General features: G+C 44.7%; 2 protein-coding genes across 1 annotated transcript; one reads left to right on the top strand and one right to left on the bottom strand.

Annotated features, from left to right (window-relative positions):
- The window catches only part of LOC309563154 (trypsin-like), a gene marked incomplete at both ends in the record, with an annotated part of 280,915 nt that overhangs the window by 236,942 nt on the left and 25,273 nt on the right, over positions 1–18,700 (bottom strand).
- LOC309563156 (trypsin-like) lies at positions 9,616–17,389 on the top strand. The gene is made up of 5 exons (XM_082267491.1): positions 9,616–9,665; positions 12,488–12,641; positions 14,154–14,407; positions 14,571–14,707; positions 17,148–17,389. Exons 1-5 carry the CDS (start codon positions 9,626–9,628, stop codon positions 17,295–17,297), a joined length of 735 nt encoding a protein of 244 aa, XP_082123617.1. The 5' UTR covers positions 9,616–9,625; the 3' UTR covers positions 17,298–17,389.

Below are 18,700 nucleotides of genomic sequence, written 5' to 3'. Positions count from 1 at the left end.
ATTTTAGAAATATCAATTATGACCTTAGAATAATCATCCGTAACACACACTGTCACATGCAGACAGGAATGTCCGAAGGATTTATCCTAACAGTAGCGCTCTTTCAGGAGATAGGTTATTTTGGATCAGTTTGTGTTTAAGAGCTTAGAGACAAAGTTAACACTTTTTAAAATAAGGCTTAATTATAAGAAAGGTTAAAATTGGTGCGAATAAAAATATTTACAGAAAAATGGGTTACAAAGAAATAGAGACACAATACAGCAATTTAGAAACAATGAAAATACTTGCATTAAAACGGTCCTTAATATTATCTTAGTTTTAGAAGCTGAACAGGTATGATTGGTTCCCCTTGAGCGATGTTATGGCTTGGATGGTAGGATGAGAACTTACTCTCTATCAGTTCCTGTCCTTTTTCTCTGACCCTCCAGGGGGTGTCACCAAAAGTACTTGGCCAATAGGCTCTGGGTCCATGCGCGGTCCCCCTGGAGCTCATACATGCTAAGACACATCCCGTTTAGACAGAGTATTAAAATAACTCATATCTGGAAATATGTAATGGTTACATGCTTGAAACTGACATTGGAATGTACAATATTTAATCTATTTTCTACAGACACTAAACACAGGTTATTTCGGAATAACCTCTGACCTGTAAGGCATCTGATTGCTAGCCTGTCTTTCCTAGGCATGAAGGTGTTCATGTTTGATCTTAATTAGATCGGTATTTTATGGGGAATCCAAATATCTACTTTTTGTCAATGTGTTATGTTCGGGTAAAATGGGTATGATTCAAGCATGGATTGTGAGATGTAAATTAACAATTTGGCTTGGGGAATTTACAAGGCAGCTTCACTGGACATCTGCTCAGACCCCATGCTGTTCTCGGAGACCCAACTCCTGCTAGAAGGGCAGATAAGACTTTACAACCTGCCAGCCAGGATGTGTTTGGAGATAAGGCACTCTTTTGAGGCCTTGCATACTAATGCCAAAGGGAAGGTGGGGGCTACTTTGAGTGAGAGAGAGGGGGGAAGGAAATATCTCTGCTGAGTACACATCTGCTGCTACAGCTTAAACTGGAATGCTGCCTGTGTCACTGAACAAGATGGCTGCTTGTGGGGACAAGGATGGTTACTCGCGACAGCTTTTAGGGTACTCCGGGCACAACATCATTACACCTCCCCCTCTTGTGGGTGCATAGGAGAGGATTACAATTTTCCATCCGGACGCACCCGTCTCCTGCGGCCCGGCTTGACGCGACAAACCATCAGCGTTGCCATGGGTGCTGCCTTTCTTCTGCTGGGTGACAGAGGCTACTCCCCTGGGGAGCAGCTTCCGGCTCAAATAGAGGATGAGAGTTTCCTCTCTTTTAGCATCCCTCTGGCCTAGGGCTGCATCTGGCCCAAAGGCAATGGCATAGGGTTGTGCCAGGACTGGGCGTTTCATTCCGGGCCCCAGGTGCATGGGCCAGTACCTCCGTCAGGGCCGGACGGTCCTTCTGACACACTGGCGTCAAGGATGCCAGTGTAACCAGGGTACCATTGGGTTGGTCAGTCACAGGTTCAGCTGAGCCACTATCTTCGCACCTCAGCATCCTCCTGTGGCCAGCTGTACCCAGGAATGACGTACCCAAATTTGTGGTTTGAGGAGTAGGCCAGGTCCTGGTATCCTCAGTTCCAGATCTCTGGGTGCCTACTCCTCCCTGCTGTTCCCAGTACCAAACTGCTGACAGGTCCATCTGGCAGTTACTATGCAGAACTGCCAAACTAGGCCGTGCCAGAATGTTTGGGACTGTGGACAGGAGCTCTGGGTGTTCCACCCAGACAGGGCCGAACACTACCAGGCCCCTAAAGCAGGCCACTGCACCAGGTTCGACCTCTCCCCGTGGATCCCACGTGACCCTTAGGGAGGTGTCTTATGCGTTCCCAACCCCATCTAGCACTGCCGTAGACGCAGTTAAGCCACATGGGGTGGGGAAGGTTGGCTCGTCCTGAGCCTTCCAGGTTAGAAGGTTTGGTCCACGCCCCCTTCTCAGGTTCAAGGTGGTTAGACAGCGGAACCAGCCTGCTGCTTTGACACCTCATTGTTCCTGGGCATGGGGTAGGCCACAATCGCAGGGCTGACATTCAGCCTGCTAAAGGCTCCACAAAGCCTTCTCTCGGTCTCCTGTTCCCCATCGGCCTGCGCCTCCTGTGAGACAGGGGGGGTCGCAGGTATGGGGGGAGCAGACACCCAGGCGCGCATCTCGTGGACGTCAGGGTGTGTCCTCCCAGGGTCTCCGATATCTCTGACGCGGCATGCAGTAAGCACTGCCAGCGGCATAGATACCTGGAGGGAGAAGGGGGGCTTCAGCTGAAGGCCCAAACCCACGCCCTGAGTGTCAGCTACCGCTAACAGGATACCTGTCTTTCCCAGTTCAGGGATACTAACTCTGCCCCTGGCATGTGCTGGGCTAGGATGCTGTGTGAGAATCAGGTTAAGCCACAAGCCCTGGTGCTTCACTCCGGGCCGGCCCCTTCTGATCTCACAGAGACCCTTACCACACAGATCAAGTGACACCTTCAGTACATGTCGGTGAGGTTGACTGGACACAATGAACAGCTGTTTAACCCCTTCAGTTTCCAGGCCTCCTGCCTGTTGTCCTGTCACACCTATCTGCCCATTGTCCCAGTCAAGCTGTTTACTCATCACATCAGGGGGCCATTCAGCTCCATTCCTGAGTGATTGGAAAGTCTGGTCGATCCGCAGTGCTGCCTGACAGGCAATACTATAAGTCCCAGCCAGCTGTCCTGTGGCGAACAAAGACAGCTGCTGAGGCCTAACAGAGGTGGAGACCACTGGGTCAGAACAGGGAGAGGGCACCAAGACCTCCTCCTGCTGCTCTGCTACCAGGGCCTGCATCTCCACTGTCGGTGCCGCACTGCGAGGGACCACCAACATGGGTAAAACATCATTAGCATTATGATTAGTATCAACATTATCATCATCATCATTAATATCATCATCATCAACATTATTTGCATCATCATTAGCCTCATCATGAACATTACTACAGCATACCCCTGGTAACTTCACAGGCAAGAGGGCCCCCCTTCCTTCTTCAAAAGATGGAGGACCTGGTAATTCAACACCACCCTTTCCCTCCCCCTCTCTCTGTCCATCCATAGGTTGCCCAGACATTAACCCAATATCTGCACACAGTACCTTGTCAAGTCCAGAGAGTTCCGTAGAGGCATCCAGGGTGCTTTTAGCAGGGGTGTAGTAAGAAACAAGGGTGCCTAGGTCGGCACCCAACAAAACATCTGTGGGGATTTCCTCAGAGACTCACACCTCCCTCAACCCACTCCCAGCACCCCAATCAATGAAAACACGGGCACGGGGTACGTGAGGGTAAAAACCTTTCCAGGGATGATGTCCCTTCTTCTTATCACTTCTGGTTTGACCAGGGTGACTTCAGCTCCTGTGTCCCGGAAACCAGTGACAGTCCGGTTGCCCACGGTGACGGGATGCAAGTTGGCGGCGGTCACCCGGGATTTCCTGCGGACAAACAGCACGGAGGAAGAATTGCTGGCCTGCTGACCAGGTGATGTCATCTGCTTCCCACTCAGGGCACTGTGTCCTGAGATGTCCCGCTTTTCCACAGGTGTAGCATCTGCGGGTGTCAGATGCAGTGAAGGAGACACCAGGAACTGCAGGGGCTGGTTGCTGGGGAGCTTGACTCCTAGGTGCAGGAGGTGTTTCCATGTGTGATTTCCCTCCTTTCGCACCATACAGAGGAGCCTTGCGATGGTCAGATACCCAAATGTGGATGTAGGTATCTGCCAGTTCTGCTGCTTCTTGGGCAGAGGCTGGCTTTCGTTCCAGCAAAAACTGTCTGACGTCTGTAGGACAGATGTGCAACAATTGATCTCCAATCATGAGATCCTCCAGGGACTCAAACGTAATGGCCTTCAAGCCCTTAGTTCACTGATGGAACGTGGTGTGTAAGCGGCTTACCACATCCATATATGAGTCCCCAGGCCCCTTTTGCAGGGACCTAAATCGCTTCCAGTACACTTCCTGGGCTAACTGGTACTTTTGGGTGATTGCAGCCTTTATGGCCTCATAATCACCATCCTTTTCTGTTGGCAATTCAATGTAAGCGTCCAGGGCCTTGCCTCGCAGCCCTGGCGTCAGGTACCGAGCCCATTGTGCTTGGGGCAGCTGGTACTGACGGCAAGTCTTCAAACGACAGTAGGTACACATCAATGTCACTGTCCTTTTCCATGACTGGAAATTTGGCTGCCGGGCTCACAAGCAGAGAGGTGTCCCTGTGCACTAGCGATCCGAGGTTCTGAGTCTGTCGCTGCGACGGGAGCTTAGCCATCTCCAGTTCGTGCCGACGATTAGCCTCCCTCTGTGCATCCTCGCTCTCAGCCGCCGCCCAGCGTTCCTCTCTCTCAGCCTGGCGTTCGGCTCTCTCAGCCTCTCTTTCCGCCGCCGCCCGGCGTTCCTCTCTCTCAGCTGCAGCCTGGCGTTCCATAAACTGCAGGTACGCCATAGGATCCATCCCCTTGACACGTTGAAGTGTTTCCTGCATTTGAGGAGAGTCTATGCTGGTTGCAGGCAAGCTGGGGCTGGTCTGCACATGTTGTGGAGTGGAGGTGACAGACATCCAGTGGTATTCTAGTGTCAGTCTCTGCTGGCCCATCCTGCGCGGCCGTGCCTGAATCACTGGGCTCTGAAGAAATGAAAGCCTCTTCCTCTGGTTCCGCCAGATTTTGGCTTGCCCGAATATCATACTCCTGCAGGGCATGAATCATTACTTCACGAGTTTTGCCACTGACGCCAAGTCCTTTTGATGTGCACTCCGTAGTAAGTTCATTTTTGTTCATTTTCTTATATTCTGATAAACCAGGCATGTTTGCAAGCAGAAAAGATAGAACAGAAAGCAAGATAGGAAGGAGCTGTAGAAAGTAGAGATTGCTGTATGTCTCTTTTCAAAAACAAAAAATAATATGCACCAGTTTGTCTCTAAGGATTGCTTTCCACAACCGTTACCATCCTTCAGTGCAGAGCTAATTCCTAACAGTGCACTGAATGCTCTTAAATGCAAGGCTATCCCACGTATGCTGCCAGCCAATATGTGACGGTTATCAGACCCCTGGCCTTCTCATCCACCTCGTGACCAAAGACCAGGCGATCTCACACCCTGCCGTCACTTGCGTAACAATGCCACTCTCAGCTTCACCCAGCACGCAGATTGTCCAGCTTGCGGGACCACAATCTAGATGTCAGCAGACTGAGAGCGATTGTCACCGGGTTAATTAAACGATTAACCCTTTGTCTGTCACCACCGCTACGTTTGAATGAGCCCAGCGGACGCTCGTGATTTTAGAAATATCAACTATGACCTTAGAATAATCATCTGTAACATGCCCTGTCACATGCAGACAGGAATGTCCGAAGGATTTATCCTAACAGTAGCGCTCTTTCAGGAGACAGGTTATTTTGGGTCAGATTGCGTTTAAGAGCTTAGAGACAAAGTTAACACTTTTTAAAATAAGGTTTAATTATAAGAAAGGTTAAAATTGGTGCGAATAAAAATATTTACAGAAAAATGGGTTACAAAGAAATAGAGACACAATACAGCAATTTAGAAAGAATGAAAATACTTGCATTAAAACGTTCCTTAATATTATCTTAGTTTCAGAAGCTGAACAGGTATGATTGGTTCCCCTTGAGCGATGTTATGGCTTGGATGGTAGGATGAGAACTTACTCTCTATCAGTTCCTGTCCTTTTTCTCTGACCCTCCAGGGGGTGTCTCCAGAAGTACTTGGCCAATAGGCTCTGGGTCCATGGGCGGTCCCCCTGGAGCTCACACATGCTAAGACACATCCCGTTTAGACAGAGTATTAAAATAACTCATATCTGGAAATATGTAGCAGTTACATGCTTGAAACTGACATTGGATTGTACGATATTTAATCTATTTTCTACAGACACTAAACACGGGTTATTTTGGGATAACAAAAAGTGCAGCGCTGTCAAAAATAGTTTATGAAGATGATATCAAGGAGAACAGTCCACAGGTGCAAATTATGGTGAAGCATACACAATGGATGGCGGGTGGTGTCACCGGCCCCTCCCCCTTCGCACGCGTTACGTCCCATGGTACGGGACTTCCTCAGCTAATGTAACGTGTGCGAAGGGGGAGCGGCCGGTGACACCACCCGCCATCCATTGTGGTCGAGACCGCTGTGTGTAATACGATCTGCTCATCACATGCACTTGTATAGTGCTTTACAAGGTAATTTTATGATTTTATGCTATGTTCAATAAAGTATTTTTATTGCGGTAATGCACTATATCCGGACCTTTGTTTTCCTATGGACCTGTGACCCGATTTTTGGACCTGTGATCTGTTACCTGTGAGCCTTATTTTTCTGATGAAGAGGAATACTGATCTGATCTGTATTGGTGATATCCTTGGAGAAAGTTTTATGTCTTACTAGCCCGTCTGATGACACAGGGGCTAAGTGTGAGGTGAGAGGCTAATGAGACTGGGTGGAGGATTACCAGCACATTTAAGAGCACTGAATGTTCATATCTTGTGCATGCTTCACCATAATTTGCACCTGTGGACTGTTCTCCTTGATATCATCTTCATAAACCATTTTTGACAGCGCTGCACTTTTTGTTATATATTTGTTATTGGGACTTTTGGTTTATTGATCCTTTAGTGCATAGCAGCTTTCTATTATTATTTTATACAGGTGCGCTGAATTTTTTATTTATTATTTCGGAATAACCTCTGACCTGTAAGGCATCTGATCGCTAGCTTGTCTTTCCTAGGCATGAAGGTGTTCATGTTTGATCATAATTTGATCTGTATTTTTTGGGGCATCCAAATATCTACTTTTTGTCAATGTGTTATGTTCGGGTAAAAAGGTATGATTTGAGCATGGATTGTGAGATGTAAATTTACAATTTGGCTTGGGGAATTTACAAGGCAGCTTCACTGGACATCTGCTCAGACCCCATGCTGTTCTCGGAGACCCAACTCCTGCTAGAAGGGCAGATAAGACTTTACAACCTGCCAGCCAGGATGTGTTTGGAGATAAGGCACTCTTTTGAGGCCTTGCATACTAATGCCAAAGGGAAGGTGGGGGCTACTTTGAGTGAGAGAGAGGGGGGAAAGAAATATCTCTGCTGAGTACACATCTGCTGCTACAGCTTAAACTGGAATTCTGCCTGTGTCACTAAACAAGATGGCTGCCAGTGGGGACAAGGATGGTTGCTCACGACAGCTTTTAGGGTACTCCGGGCACGACATCATTACAAACGCCATGGCCTGTAGGCACACTTTCCACACAAGACTCCATTGCTGAAGAAAAAGCAAGCATGTTGAAGCTCGTTTTAAAATTTGCTGTACAACATGTAGACAAGCCTGTGAAATACTGGGAGAATATACACTATCTCACAAAGTGAGTACACCCCTCACATTTTTGTAAATATTTTATTCTATCTTTTCAGAGCATGATCCCCTCCCTTCAGAGACTGGGCCGCAGGGCAGTATTCCAACATCATAACGACCACAAACTAGTGATCAACCGATATCGGTTGTTGCTAATACCGATATTTTTGCATATCGGTATCAGCTGACATGCGCCGATATTTTGAACATTTAAAGCTTTGCAAAATAAACACAAATTTCAACACAAATCTGTTACTGAAAATGTTAATGTCTATTTATTATCATTTTTAACACTGCAGTCAGTGCAAATTAAACTGCTAGAAAAAAAGCTAGACAACAACAACAAACAGCTAGACAGTGGATTGGAGGGAGGAGTCAGTGCACTACTGCTGCAGCAGTGCACTCACTCACTGCAATGATTTTTTAACCACTTAAGCCCTGGAGGATTTGGCTGCTCAAAGACCAGACCCCTTTTTTCAACTTGGCACTGCGTGTTTTTAACTGAGAATTGCGCTGTCATGCAATGCTGTACCCATACAAAATTTATGTCCTTTTTTTCCCACAAACAGAGCTTTCTTTTGGTGGAATTTGATCACCTCTGCGCTTTTTATTTTTTGCGATATTAATAAAAAAAGAGCGAAAATTTTGAGAAAAATTACATTTTCAACTTTGTCTTTTAAAAAATATACAATATACTCAATTTATGTCATATATTTTGGCCAAAATGTATGTAGCTACATGTCTTTGACAAAACAAATCTCAATAAGCGTATTTTTATTGGTTTGCGGAAAATTTATAGCATCTACAACTATGGTGTAAATACTGGAATTTATGCAGCTTTTACTTTCTGACTGCTTATCTAATTTCATGAAGTGCTAAAATGGCAGGGCAGTACAAAACCCACCCAAATTACCACTTTTTGGAAAGTATACATCCTAAGGAATGTCCTGAGAGGCATGTTGAGCTCATTGAATATTTAATTTATTTGTCACAGGTGTTTGAATAATGACTAAAAAATTTTTTTTTTTTTTCACAAAGTTGTCATTGAAATGATATATTGCTCACACATGCCATGGGTATATGTGTAATTACACCCCAAAATATATTCTGCTGCTTCTCCTGAGTACAGGGATACCACATATGTGAGACTTTTTGTGAGCCTAGCTGTGTACGGGACCCCGAAAACCAATCGCCACCATCAGAATTTCAAACGGCGTACATTTTTCATTGCATTTTCTCACTAGCTATAACGGTTTAGGAGGCCCTGAAATGTCAAGATACCACAAACCCCCCCAAATGACCCCATTTTTGGAAGGTAGACACCCCAAGCTGTTTTCTGAGAGGCATAGTGAGCCCATGGAATATTTTATATTTTGCCACAACATTTGGGAAAATACAATTTTTCTTTTTTAACACAAAGTTGTCACTAAATGATATATTGCTCACACATGCCATGAGTATATGGCTTTCCAAGGGCGTAAATTGTTGATTTCACTCCTGACTACCTATCACAGTTTCGGAGGCCATGAAATGCCAAGACAGCACAAACCCCTCCCCAAATGACCCCTTTTCGGAAAGTAGACACCCTAAGCTATTTGCAGAGAGGCCTGTTGAGTGTTTTGCAGATCTCACTTTTTGTCACAAAGTTTTGAAAATTGAAAAAAGAAGAAAAAAATGCATTTTCCTGTTTTTTCTTTATTTTCCAAAATAAATGAGAGCTGCAAAATATCAATATCTTTCTCTTGGAGTTTACACATAAAACTGGTATCATATATAATAACATTAGCAATGTTTTAAACTTTGTTCTTCGCTATTTTTATTTTTATAATATTTCTATTTTTTATTCATGCTTTTTAACAATCCTCTGAAAAGTGTGCACTGTATAAATAAACCTTATTTTATGGTGTTTAAATGTTCTTAGCGAAACAGGTAAGACGATAAACAGATTTTTAATCTTCTTTTTTTTTGCCACGCATGGGAATTTTATACATCAAGCCATAAGGCAATTAGGGCAACTGTCCATAGACATGCCACAATATGATTTATTTAATTGCATTTCTAATTGCCAAGGCCGTGTGTCCTTGGACAGAATCCCACCGCGCTTTTCTTCAGGGTATAAATTCAGGACAAGAGCAGCTAAAACTTACACTCAACATCTCAGAAATCCACCATGAAGTTCCTCGTAATTGCAGCCCTCCTGGGCTTGGCAGGTATGAGTTTTCATTGCACTGTACATAAGCTTTCTGTCTCATGAGTTCATTTTTATTTAAATAGATCATAAACTAAGGGGTTTATTTGAAAAATATTAGTTGGACAAATGTCATGAGCATTTGTCCAGACTGTAAAGCATTTTCCATGAATCCTTTCCAGTATAACCCTCTATGATTGCCAGCTCCATCTGGGGGCCAAAATGCAGTATATATTAATGAAATAATTCAACCAGGAAATATACCACATTTTGGCCACTAGATGGAGCTGACGATAATAGGAAGTCATAGCATTCAAGAAAATATAGGTATCAAAATGACTCTTTACCATGTTATATCTATGCAAAAGGCAAATACCTTACTTTGATATCTGTGGGGTCAACCTGTTTGTGGTAGGTTGTCTAATTTAATAATTCAAAGGTGATTGTTCATTCACAACATAGAACACCACTATTTATTAATGCTCTCTTGAAAACTGTATTTTCACTGCTCTGTTTTATTTCATAATAAGCTGAATTCCAGGCAAATCAAAAAGACACATATCTGTTTTAATTACTACATAATTGTATTTATTTATTTTTTTATTGAAATTTGACCTGGTATAAGCCACATGAAGTCCCTGTAAAGCAGAGTTCAGACTGGGAGAGGTACTGCACAGCAGAGCTTATAATGGGAGAAAGAGAAGCAGTAAAAGGAGCTAGTTAGCTGTTCTGCAACACTCGTGTGCTAGCAAGAGGCATCTTGATAGAAGGAGAAAGCAGAAATCAGGGAGGGAAAGGTTATTAACTGGAGGGGAAAAAAAATAAGCTAGTCTCCTACCCTATCAGGCAGGGTTTTGTGGCATGGCGGAGCTGTGTAAATCTCAGAACTGGATGGACAGAGCTGCAAACCCTTTGGTAGGTATAAAGCTCCCTCATGTTTCATCTGTGTTTAGCAGAAAGCCTGGGGTTCAGGTTTAAAATTATACTAAATACACTCTGTTTAATTTACATTAACCATCCTCTTTCTTTGTGTGGATGATGGCACTGTAATTATTTTAATTAAAAAACAAAAATTTTTAAGTACCTTTTTCCTAATTAATATACAGCCGTCACATGACTCAGCTCTCTCCCAGCCTGTCTGCAGGGAAACATAGGCAGGAGGAGCTTCTAGTCCTCTGCTGCTCGTCACATGTTCAAAATAAAATAAAAAAACAGCCTTTGGCATACAGAGTAAAAATAAGTAAATAATATCGATAAACTGTTTTTAATTGTCATACAAATATATATTTGAAATCAAATCTTTATTATTTTTTAGCAATAACATGGTGGGGGCAGATATCTGCCAGTCACAGGCTGTGTCCCTCCCAGGGCTATTTTTCTCAGAGAATAGGTGCAGGAACTCCCCCCTTCTGATTTATCTTTCGTCTCTGCCCCCTACCCACCTCTGACCACCGTTCCTTGGTCCCACCCCTACCAACCTCTCTGTACCGCCACTTTTAGAGAATACAGAACCAAGTATTATTTTGTGCTACTGTGACAGGAGTCACTTTGGTTGGGGGGCTCGTGGAACCAAGATTACTTTAGAGAGGTTAGAAAACTCATTGTCCAGCTTCCCCGACCCTCATATGTGTAAGTCACCCTGTGTCTATTAGGGGCACAAGGTGACCAAGAACCCCAGTCGGATCTGCACTAATCAGACTCCCTGTACAACCACACCAGAATCAGCATTTCGTGTTACCCCAATTATCCTGGGTTCTATATGTGTGGTTTGTGTTGAAAGAGTGAAGGGCCTCTTTCCCTTGGGACAATAATATTTCTGAACAGTGTCCCTCAGGAAATATATGAAGATGGAAGGTTTGACTTTTCAGATTGCTAGAATATTGCAGGAGTGTCTCATAGACCCTTGCTAGATAGTGAAGTGGGGTGGTGTTTGTTATTGTTAAGTACCTGTATCCCATTGTTCTATTGTTTCAGTCTGCCTTAAGATCAACCTATTATGGGACGTATATGTGTATGTGGATTGGCTGCCAAGGGGGAGGGGGGATTGTCCCACAGTGTATATCTCTTTGTGCCTGTGTTTGAATAAACAGTTCTTATTCTGGTTCACTCCAAAACTTGTACTGTCGAGTTATTGGGGTAACTATAGCCAGATTCACGGATCTCGTATTCCAGAACTTAGGAAGCAGCTTCTTGGCAGAGATACCCAGTCGGGCTATCCGGAGTCCGTCACAGCTACTAAGTAATTTGTATGGAATTTAACAGACTCCATCCCAGAAACAATAGACCCCACCCCAGCAACAAAAGATCCCCCACACAACAATAGACCCCCCCAGCAACAATGGACCTCCTGCAACAAAATACCACCCCAGCCACAAAAGACCCCCAGCAGCAACAACAGATTCCCCAGCAGCCAGCATCAATAATCCACATGTAATATCCCACCCCATTGTGTTTAGCTGGTTGGTTGGCATTGAGGATTCGAGGAGGAGGGAGGGAGTGGGCTGTCAATTACCACTGTGTATACGCCCACATGTGTGACTCTATAGTCACATGGGCTGCTCAGATGTGATAGGGAGGAAATGCTCAGCATAGAAACTCACTGAGAACTGAGCATGTGCAGAGTTGCCAACACTGCTCTGCAAAATCCCTAGCTGAATTGGGGACATGAACAGAAGGGGGAGATAGGCCGCAGCAGCTTCAACCTGGAAATGTTTGTGAGTATGAACATCATGTAATACAGCATTTATTGATAGTTTTTATGATGTGGGTTCAGTGACACTCTAAGCAATCTGTTGTTGCAGTGGCTGGACAATAAACAGTACTTTTCTCTATCTCTGACTGCAGCTGCCTTTGATGATGATGACAAGATTGTTGGAGGTTTCACCTGCTCCAAGAACTCTGTCCCCTACCAGGTTTCCCTGAACTCCGGATACCACTTCTGTGGAGGGACCCTGATGAACAGCCTATGGGTGATCTCCGCTGCTCACTGCTACAAATCGTAAGAGCAATTTCTATTCTTCCTTAAATCCTGTATGTTTCCTGTTCAATCCTTTATTTTTTACTTTTTTTTAATAGTCAAAGAACATGTTTTCAGTAGTTATCATTAAAGCTGAAGTTTGACTTTCCTGGTTCCTTCCCCAATCCCCACCAACATGCTACTGACATTAAAACAAACTTTCTATTTTTTAAAATGCCTTATTTTAGTCCTAGCTATGTCATCACTGGGGCTCGGGGTTTCTCTGTGCAATGTAGGCAGATCATGGCTGGTAGGGTGCTTTACATTGTTTACTGAAAACATCAAAGCACCCTGCCTCAGTTAGTACTTATTTCAAGAGCCCTCAGCCCTGATGCACGCAGCGGGCTTGCTTTTGGGAGGGGTCTTGCAAATATGAATATGCCTTGATGGGTAGATGGTGGTCTGGAGGAGTGGGTTTTTTTCTAGGCAGGCTAAATTTGCACATAGACTGCCAACTCTGGGGTCTGCATTTGCTCCTCTTATGGCTAACCCCCATTGTCTTCTGGCCAGTTGCCTGATTTACTGAATCCTTTTTTTCCTGGGTTTTCTCCCTGCAGTGGGTGGTCCTGACAGATGCAGAAAGTGGTGCTGGCTTGATGACATCAGCATAACTGTCTGCATGAATACAAGGTGCTCAGGGGTGGGGCTAGGGTTTTCTCCCTGCGGTGGGTGGTCCTCACAGATGCAGAGAGTGGTGTTGACATGATGACATTAACATAACTGTATCCATGCATAGAAGATGCTCAGGGGTGAGGCTAGGGTTTTCTCCCTGCAGTGGGTGGTCCTGACATATGCAGAAAGTGGTGTTGACATGATGACATCAGCATAACTGTCTGTATAATTACAAGATGCTCAGGGGTGGAACTAGGGTTTCTCCCTGTGGTAGGTGGTCCTCACAGATGCAGAAAGAGGTGCTGACTTGATGACATCAGCATAACTGTCTACATGAATACAAGATGCTCAGGGGTGGGACTAGGGTTTTATCCCTGTGGTGGGTGGTCCTCACAGATGCAGAAAGTGGGGCTGACATGATGACATCAGCATAACTGTCTGCATGAATACAAGATGCTCAAGAGTGAGGCTAGGGTTTTCTCCCTGTAGTGGGTGCTCCTGATGGATGCAGAATGTGGTGCTAACATAATGACATCAGCATAGCTATCTGCATGAATACAAAGGTGCTCAGGGGTGGGGCTAGAATGCGCTGCAATCACAGTCCATCCATAATCTTATGCATCAAGTGATGCTGGGTAGACTGAGGACATCTTGTGGTGAAGAAAAGTTACTGTTAAGTATATTTTTAGGGGGCCCATTTAAAAAAATGCCAATAAGTGAAGCTTAAACCTTCCCCAACCAATTACCTTATTACTCAACCTAACTGCTAAGATTGAACACTTAAAGGCACACTGGTGCTATGTAAAATACCTTTAATTACCTACATAAAGGCATAAAGATAATTTTATATGATAAATATGTACGTTTTGCTGATTTTTCCAGGAGCATTCAGGTCAGACTAGGAGAACACAACATTGCCCTGAATGAGGGTACCGAGCAGTACATCAACTCTGCCAGGGTCATCAGACATGGAAGCTACAACTCCAGAACTCTGGACAACGACATCATGTTGATCAAGCTTGCCTCTCCCGCCACCCTCAACTCCTACGTCAAGGCCGCACCTCTTCCCTCTGGCTGTGCCGCTGCCGGCACCAGCTGTCTGATCTCAGGATGGGGTAACACTCTGAGCAGTGGAAGTAAGTCACAAAATATTATTTCTTAGCCTTGTGCTTTACATCTAAAATTATGTATTTGCTACCCCCAAGAGCTTGTCTACCCCTCCTAAATCTTGGAAAGGTCAACAGTAGAAGATTAATTTTTTTTTTTGCTGACCTATATTTTTGTTTTTTTCCCTTTCAGCTAATTATCCAGATCTCCTGCAGTGTCTCAATGCCCCAATTTTGACAGATAGCCAGTGCCAAAATTCTTACCCCGGAGAAATCACCAGAAATATGTTCTGTGCTGGCTATCTGGCCGGTGGAAAGGACTCCTGCCAGGTAATCTATGATCATTTTTGTATTTGTAGAGGTATTTGCGAGTAGGGTCGGGAAACAAAGTACTACATCCCCAAACGTACAGGAATCAAAAAACTTGCAAAGCCAGCTTTTTGAGGTACCAAATATCAGAAAACACGGTTTTAGGGCTCTTTGGTGCACTTTAAAAATAAAGTTCCTTACATTAGTATCCCCACACAGGCAGTTCAGCTTCAAACAGCATTTAAAGCTAACAAAAAAAGCTTCCTGTTCCTAACAGCTCACTTCGGGCTACACAGCTCTCAGCCTGGATAACAGACTCTCAATCCAGTTTCCACTATGCTTCTGCACCACTGAGAATCCAGGTGCCAGCCTGGTCAGTACAGATGTGCCCCTGCTGCTCCCTGTAGCACTGCCCCTTGCCCTGGCTGCTCCTGCGCACACACACAGCCTGCTGGTCCTCAGTAAAACTTGGACAAAGTGATATAGAACTTCGTACCTCCAATGACTCTTTGAAGCCTTCAAACTCCAGAACTAATGCTGGGTGTTCCAATTCCAGTTACCTATGCTTAGAACAGCCACTCTGGAGTCTCTCAATCTCTATTCGTGAGAAGCCTGTGCGGCTCTTTTTTTTTTTTTTTTACAGCTGCAGGGCCCAACGCTGTCACTATGTAAATACTGCATATATATATATATATATATATATATATATATATACATATATATATATACACACACACACTATAGTACCAAAAGTATTGGGATGCCTGCCTTTTCACGCACATGAACTTTAATGGCATCCCAGTCTTGGCCCGTAGGGTTCAGTATTGAGTTGGCCCACCCTTTGTAGCTATAACAGCTTCAACTCTTCTGGGAAGGCTGTCCACAAGGTTTAGGAGTGTGTCTATGGAAATGTTTGACCATTCTTCCAGAAGCACATTTGTGAGGTCAGACACTGTTGTTGGATGAGAAGACCTGGCTCGCAGTCTCTGCTCTAATTCATCCCAAAGGTGTTCTTTCAGGTGGAGGTCAGTCAAGTTCCTCCACTCCAAACTCGTTCATCCATGTCTATATGGACCTTTCTTTGTGCACTGGTCCAAATCATTTAGTGGAGGGGGATTATTTTTCAGGGGTTGGGCTTGGACCCTTAGTTCCAATGTAGGGAACTCCTAAGGCTTCAGCATACCAAGACATTTTGGACAATTTCATGCTCCCAACTTTTTGGGAACAGTTTTGGGATGGTCCCTTCCTATTCCAACATGACTGCGCACCAGTGAATAAAGTCCATAAAGACATAGATGAGTGAGTTTGGGGTGGAGGAACTTGACTGGCCTGCACAGAGTCCTGACCTTAACCTGATAGAACACCTTTGGCAGTGTGCCAGTGCAGGCAAAGGCCACAGGCGCATTGGGGATAGAAAGGCACTATTCCAGTGTGGTTCTAAAAATGGCAGATGGAACTCAAGTGGTTAAATTCCAACTGAACTTCCTGTTAAATTCAAAATACATTCCATGTGCGTCCGAACAAGTTATGTTCAAAGCCCTATGTTAATTTTAATTAGACATGCAGATCCTGAATATAAAACTTTATCCCCTGCCAGCATGCTTTAGAGAAGTTCCCTTGATCACTGTGGGGATGTAGTGGTCTTTCTGTAAAGGTCTAGCATGCCCCTTTGTTGAGCTAGATTCAGAGTTCTCCAATCAGCAGGGAGCGTGGGCTTTGCTGGTTATAGGTCTGACACAGCTTGGGTGTGTTAGACCTCTGCAGAGAGACTACGACTTCCCCACAGAAAGCAAGGGCCCCACTCTGCAGATGCTGGCAGGGGATATGCATTTCTTCCCAGGCTATGGCTCCTTTAGAAAGAAAATGCACTGTAAGACAGTGAACACCTTTTGATTGTATACCTTTGGAATGTATTTAGCTTATTGAAACTGAAAGTTCAATGGGCTTTAGGTATTAGACAAGATATACCACAAGGTATAAGAATGCCACAGGTCAGCCTTTCTTTACTGTTTCAACACAGAGGAGCCCTTGAAATAATTTTCCAGTCTCAGGGAACCACTGCTAAAAATGACTAAATCTACAACTCATGATACATTAGTGTAATGGTCAGTGGGAAGAATGCTCCTTACACTTATGGTCATTGGGAAGAATTACCCCCTTCTAGATAGCTAAAAAGATCAATGGTGTCAGTGGGAACTTATCTGAGAGGCAGAAGTTGCTCCTTGCTCGAGGAACTCTAGGGTTCCATTGAACCCTGGTTGAGAAACCCTGCCATGAGTAATTGTTCTCTTAAGGAATTATTTTCCTCTTACAGTATATAAGATCATTTGACCATACAGCACTGCTGCAGTGGTTATGGAAGCTCTCTAAGTTTTACATCTGCTAAAAAGGAGATTGTTCTTTTAAATGTGGTTGACGACTTTGAAGATGTCTATTTGATTTGAAAAATCTGTCTCCTCAGGGTGACTCCGGTGGCCCCGTGGTCTGTAACGGACAGCTCCAGGGTATTGTCTCTTGGGGATATGGCTGTGCTCAGAAGAACTACCCCGGAGTCTACACCAGGGTCTGCAACTACAACTCTTGGATCTCCAGCACTGTGGCTGCCAACTAAACCTCTATCCAGAAAGATAATTTCTAATGATTTTAGAAAAATATTGCAAATACTATCTGCATCAATGAATAAACTAACACTAATGGCCTAAACTATGGTGTGATTTTTGTTTTTATATTCAACCTATAAAAATAAATTTATTCAGAGTATAGCAGCAAGTCAATTAAACTCCTGGGATATTGATCTGGTCAGTTAAATAGCAGAGGGGGTTGTTAATCAGTTTCAGCTACTTCAGTGTTCATGAAATGAACAACAGGGGCAATAGATGGGCAACAATGAGACAACCTCCAAAACAGGAATGGCTTTACAGGTGGAGGCCACTGGCATTTTTTCCCCCTACTTATCTTTTCTAACTGTTTTTTTTTACTAGTTTTGTATTTGGCTGGGGTCAGTGTCACTACTGGTAACATGAGTCGATACCTGGACCCTATAGAGGTTGCACAGGCAGTCCAGCTCCTCCAGGGTGGCACATCAATACGTGCCATGGCCAAAAGGTTTGCTGTGTCTCCCAGCACAGTATCAAGAGCATGGAGGTGATTCCAGGAGACATGCAGTTATTCTAAAGGAGTTGGACAGGGCCGTAGAAAGACCAGTATCTGCACCTTTGTGCAAGGATGAACAGGATTAGCACTGCCAGAGCCCTACAAAATGACCTCTAGCAGGCCAGTGGTGTGAATATCTCTGACCAAACAATCAAAAACAGACCTCATGATGGTGGCCTGAGGGCTTGACATCCTCTAGTGTTCCCTGTGCTTGCTGCCTGGCACAGTTAAGCTTGTTTAGCATTTGCCATTAAAAACCAGAATAGCCAGGTCCACCACTGGTGCCCTGTGCTTTTCACAGATGAGAGCAGGCTCACCCTGAGTGCAAGTGACAGACGTGAAAGGGTCTGGAGAAGCAGTGAAGAATGATATGCTGCCTGTAATATTGTTCAGCAGGATGGTTTGGTGGTGGGTCAGTAATGGTCTGGGGAGCCATATCCATGGAGGAATGCACAGACCTCTACAGGCTAGACAATCGCTAGCCACCCTAAATGCCATTAGGTATTATGATGAAATCCTTGGACCCATTAACCGACCCTACGCTGATGCAGTGGGTCCTGGGTTCTTCCTGGTACAGGACAATGCCCGGCCTCATGTGGAGAGAGTATGCAGCCAGTTCCTGGAGGATGAAGGAATTGATACCATTTGAATAGCCCCCATGCTCTCCTGACCTATATTCAATAGAACACTTCTGGGACATTATGTTTCGGTCCATTCGATGCCGCAAGGTTGCACCTCAGTCTGTTCAGGAGCTCAGTGATGCCCTGGTACAGATCTGGGAGGAAATACCCCAGGATTACTCCACGTGGCAGCCCCAAGTGTGTGGGCTCCCATATTCAGCAGCAGAACTCAGGTGCAGAA

This window comes from Pelophylax lessonae (assembly GCF_965119305.1).
Source record: "Pelophylax lessonae genome assembly, chromosome: 9".
Classification (NCBI taxonomy): Eukaryota; Metazoa; Chordata; class Amphibia; order Anura; family Ranidae; genus Pelophylax; species Pelophylax lessonae.
Note: the sequence above shows the minus strand (reverse complement) of the source record. Positions and strands in the feature narration are given on the sequence as shown.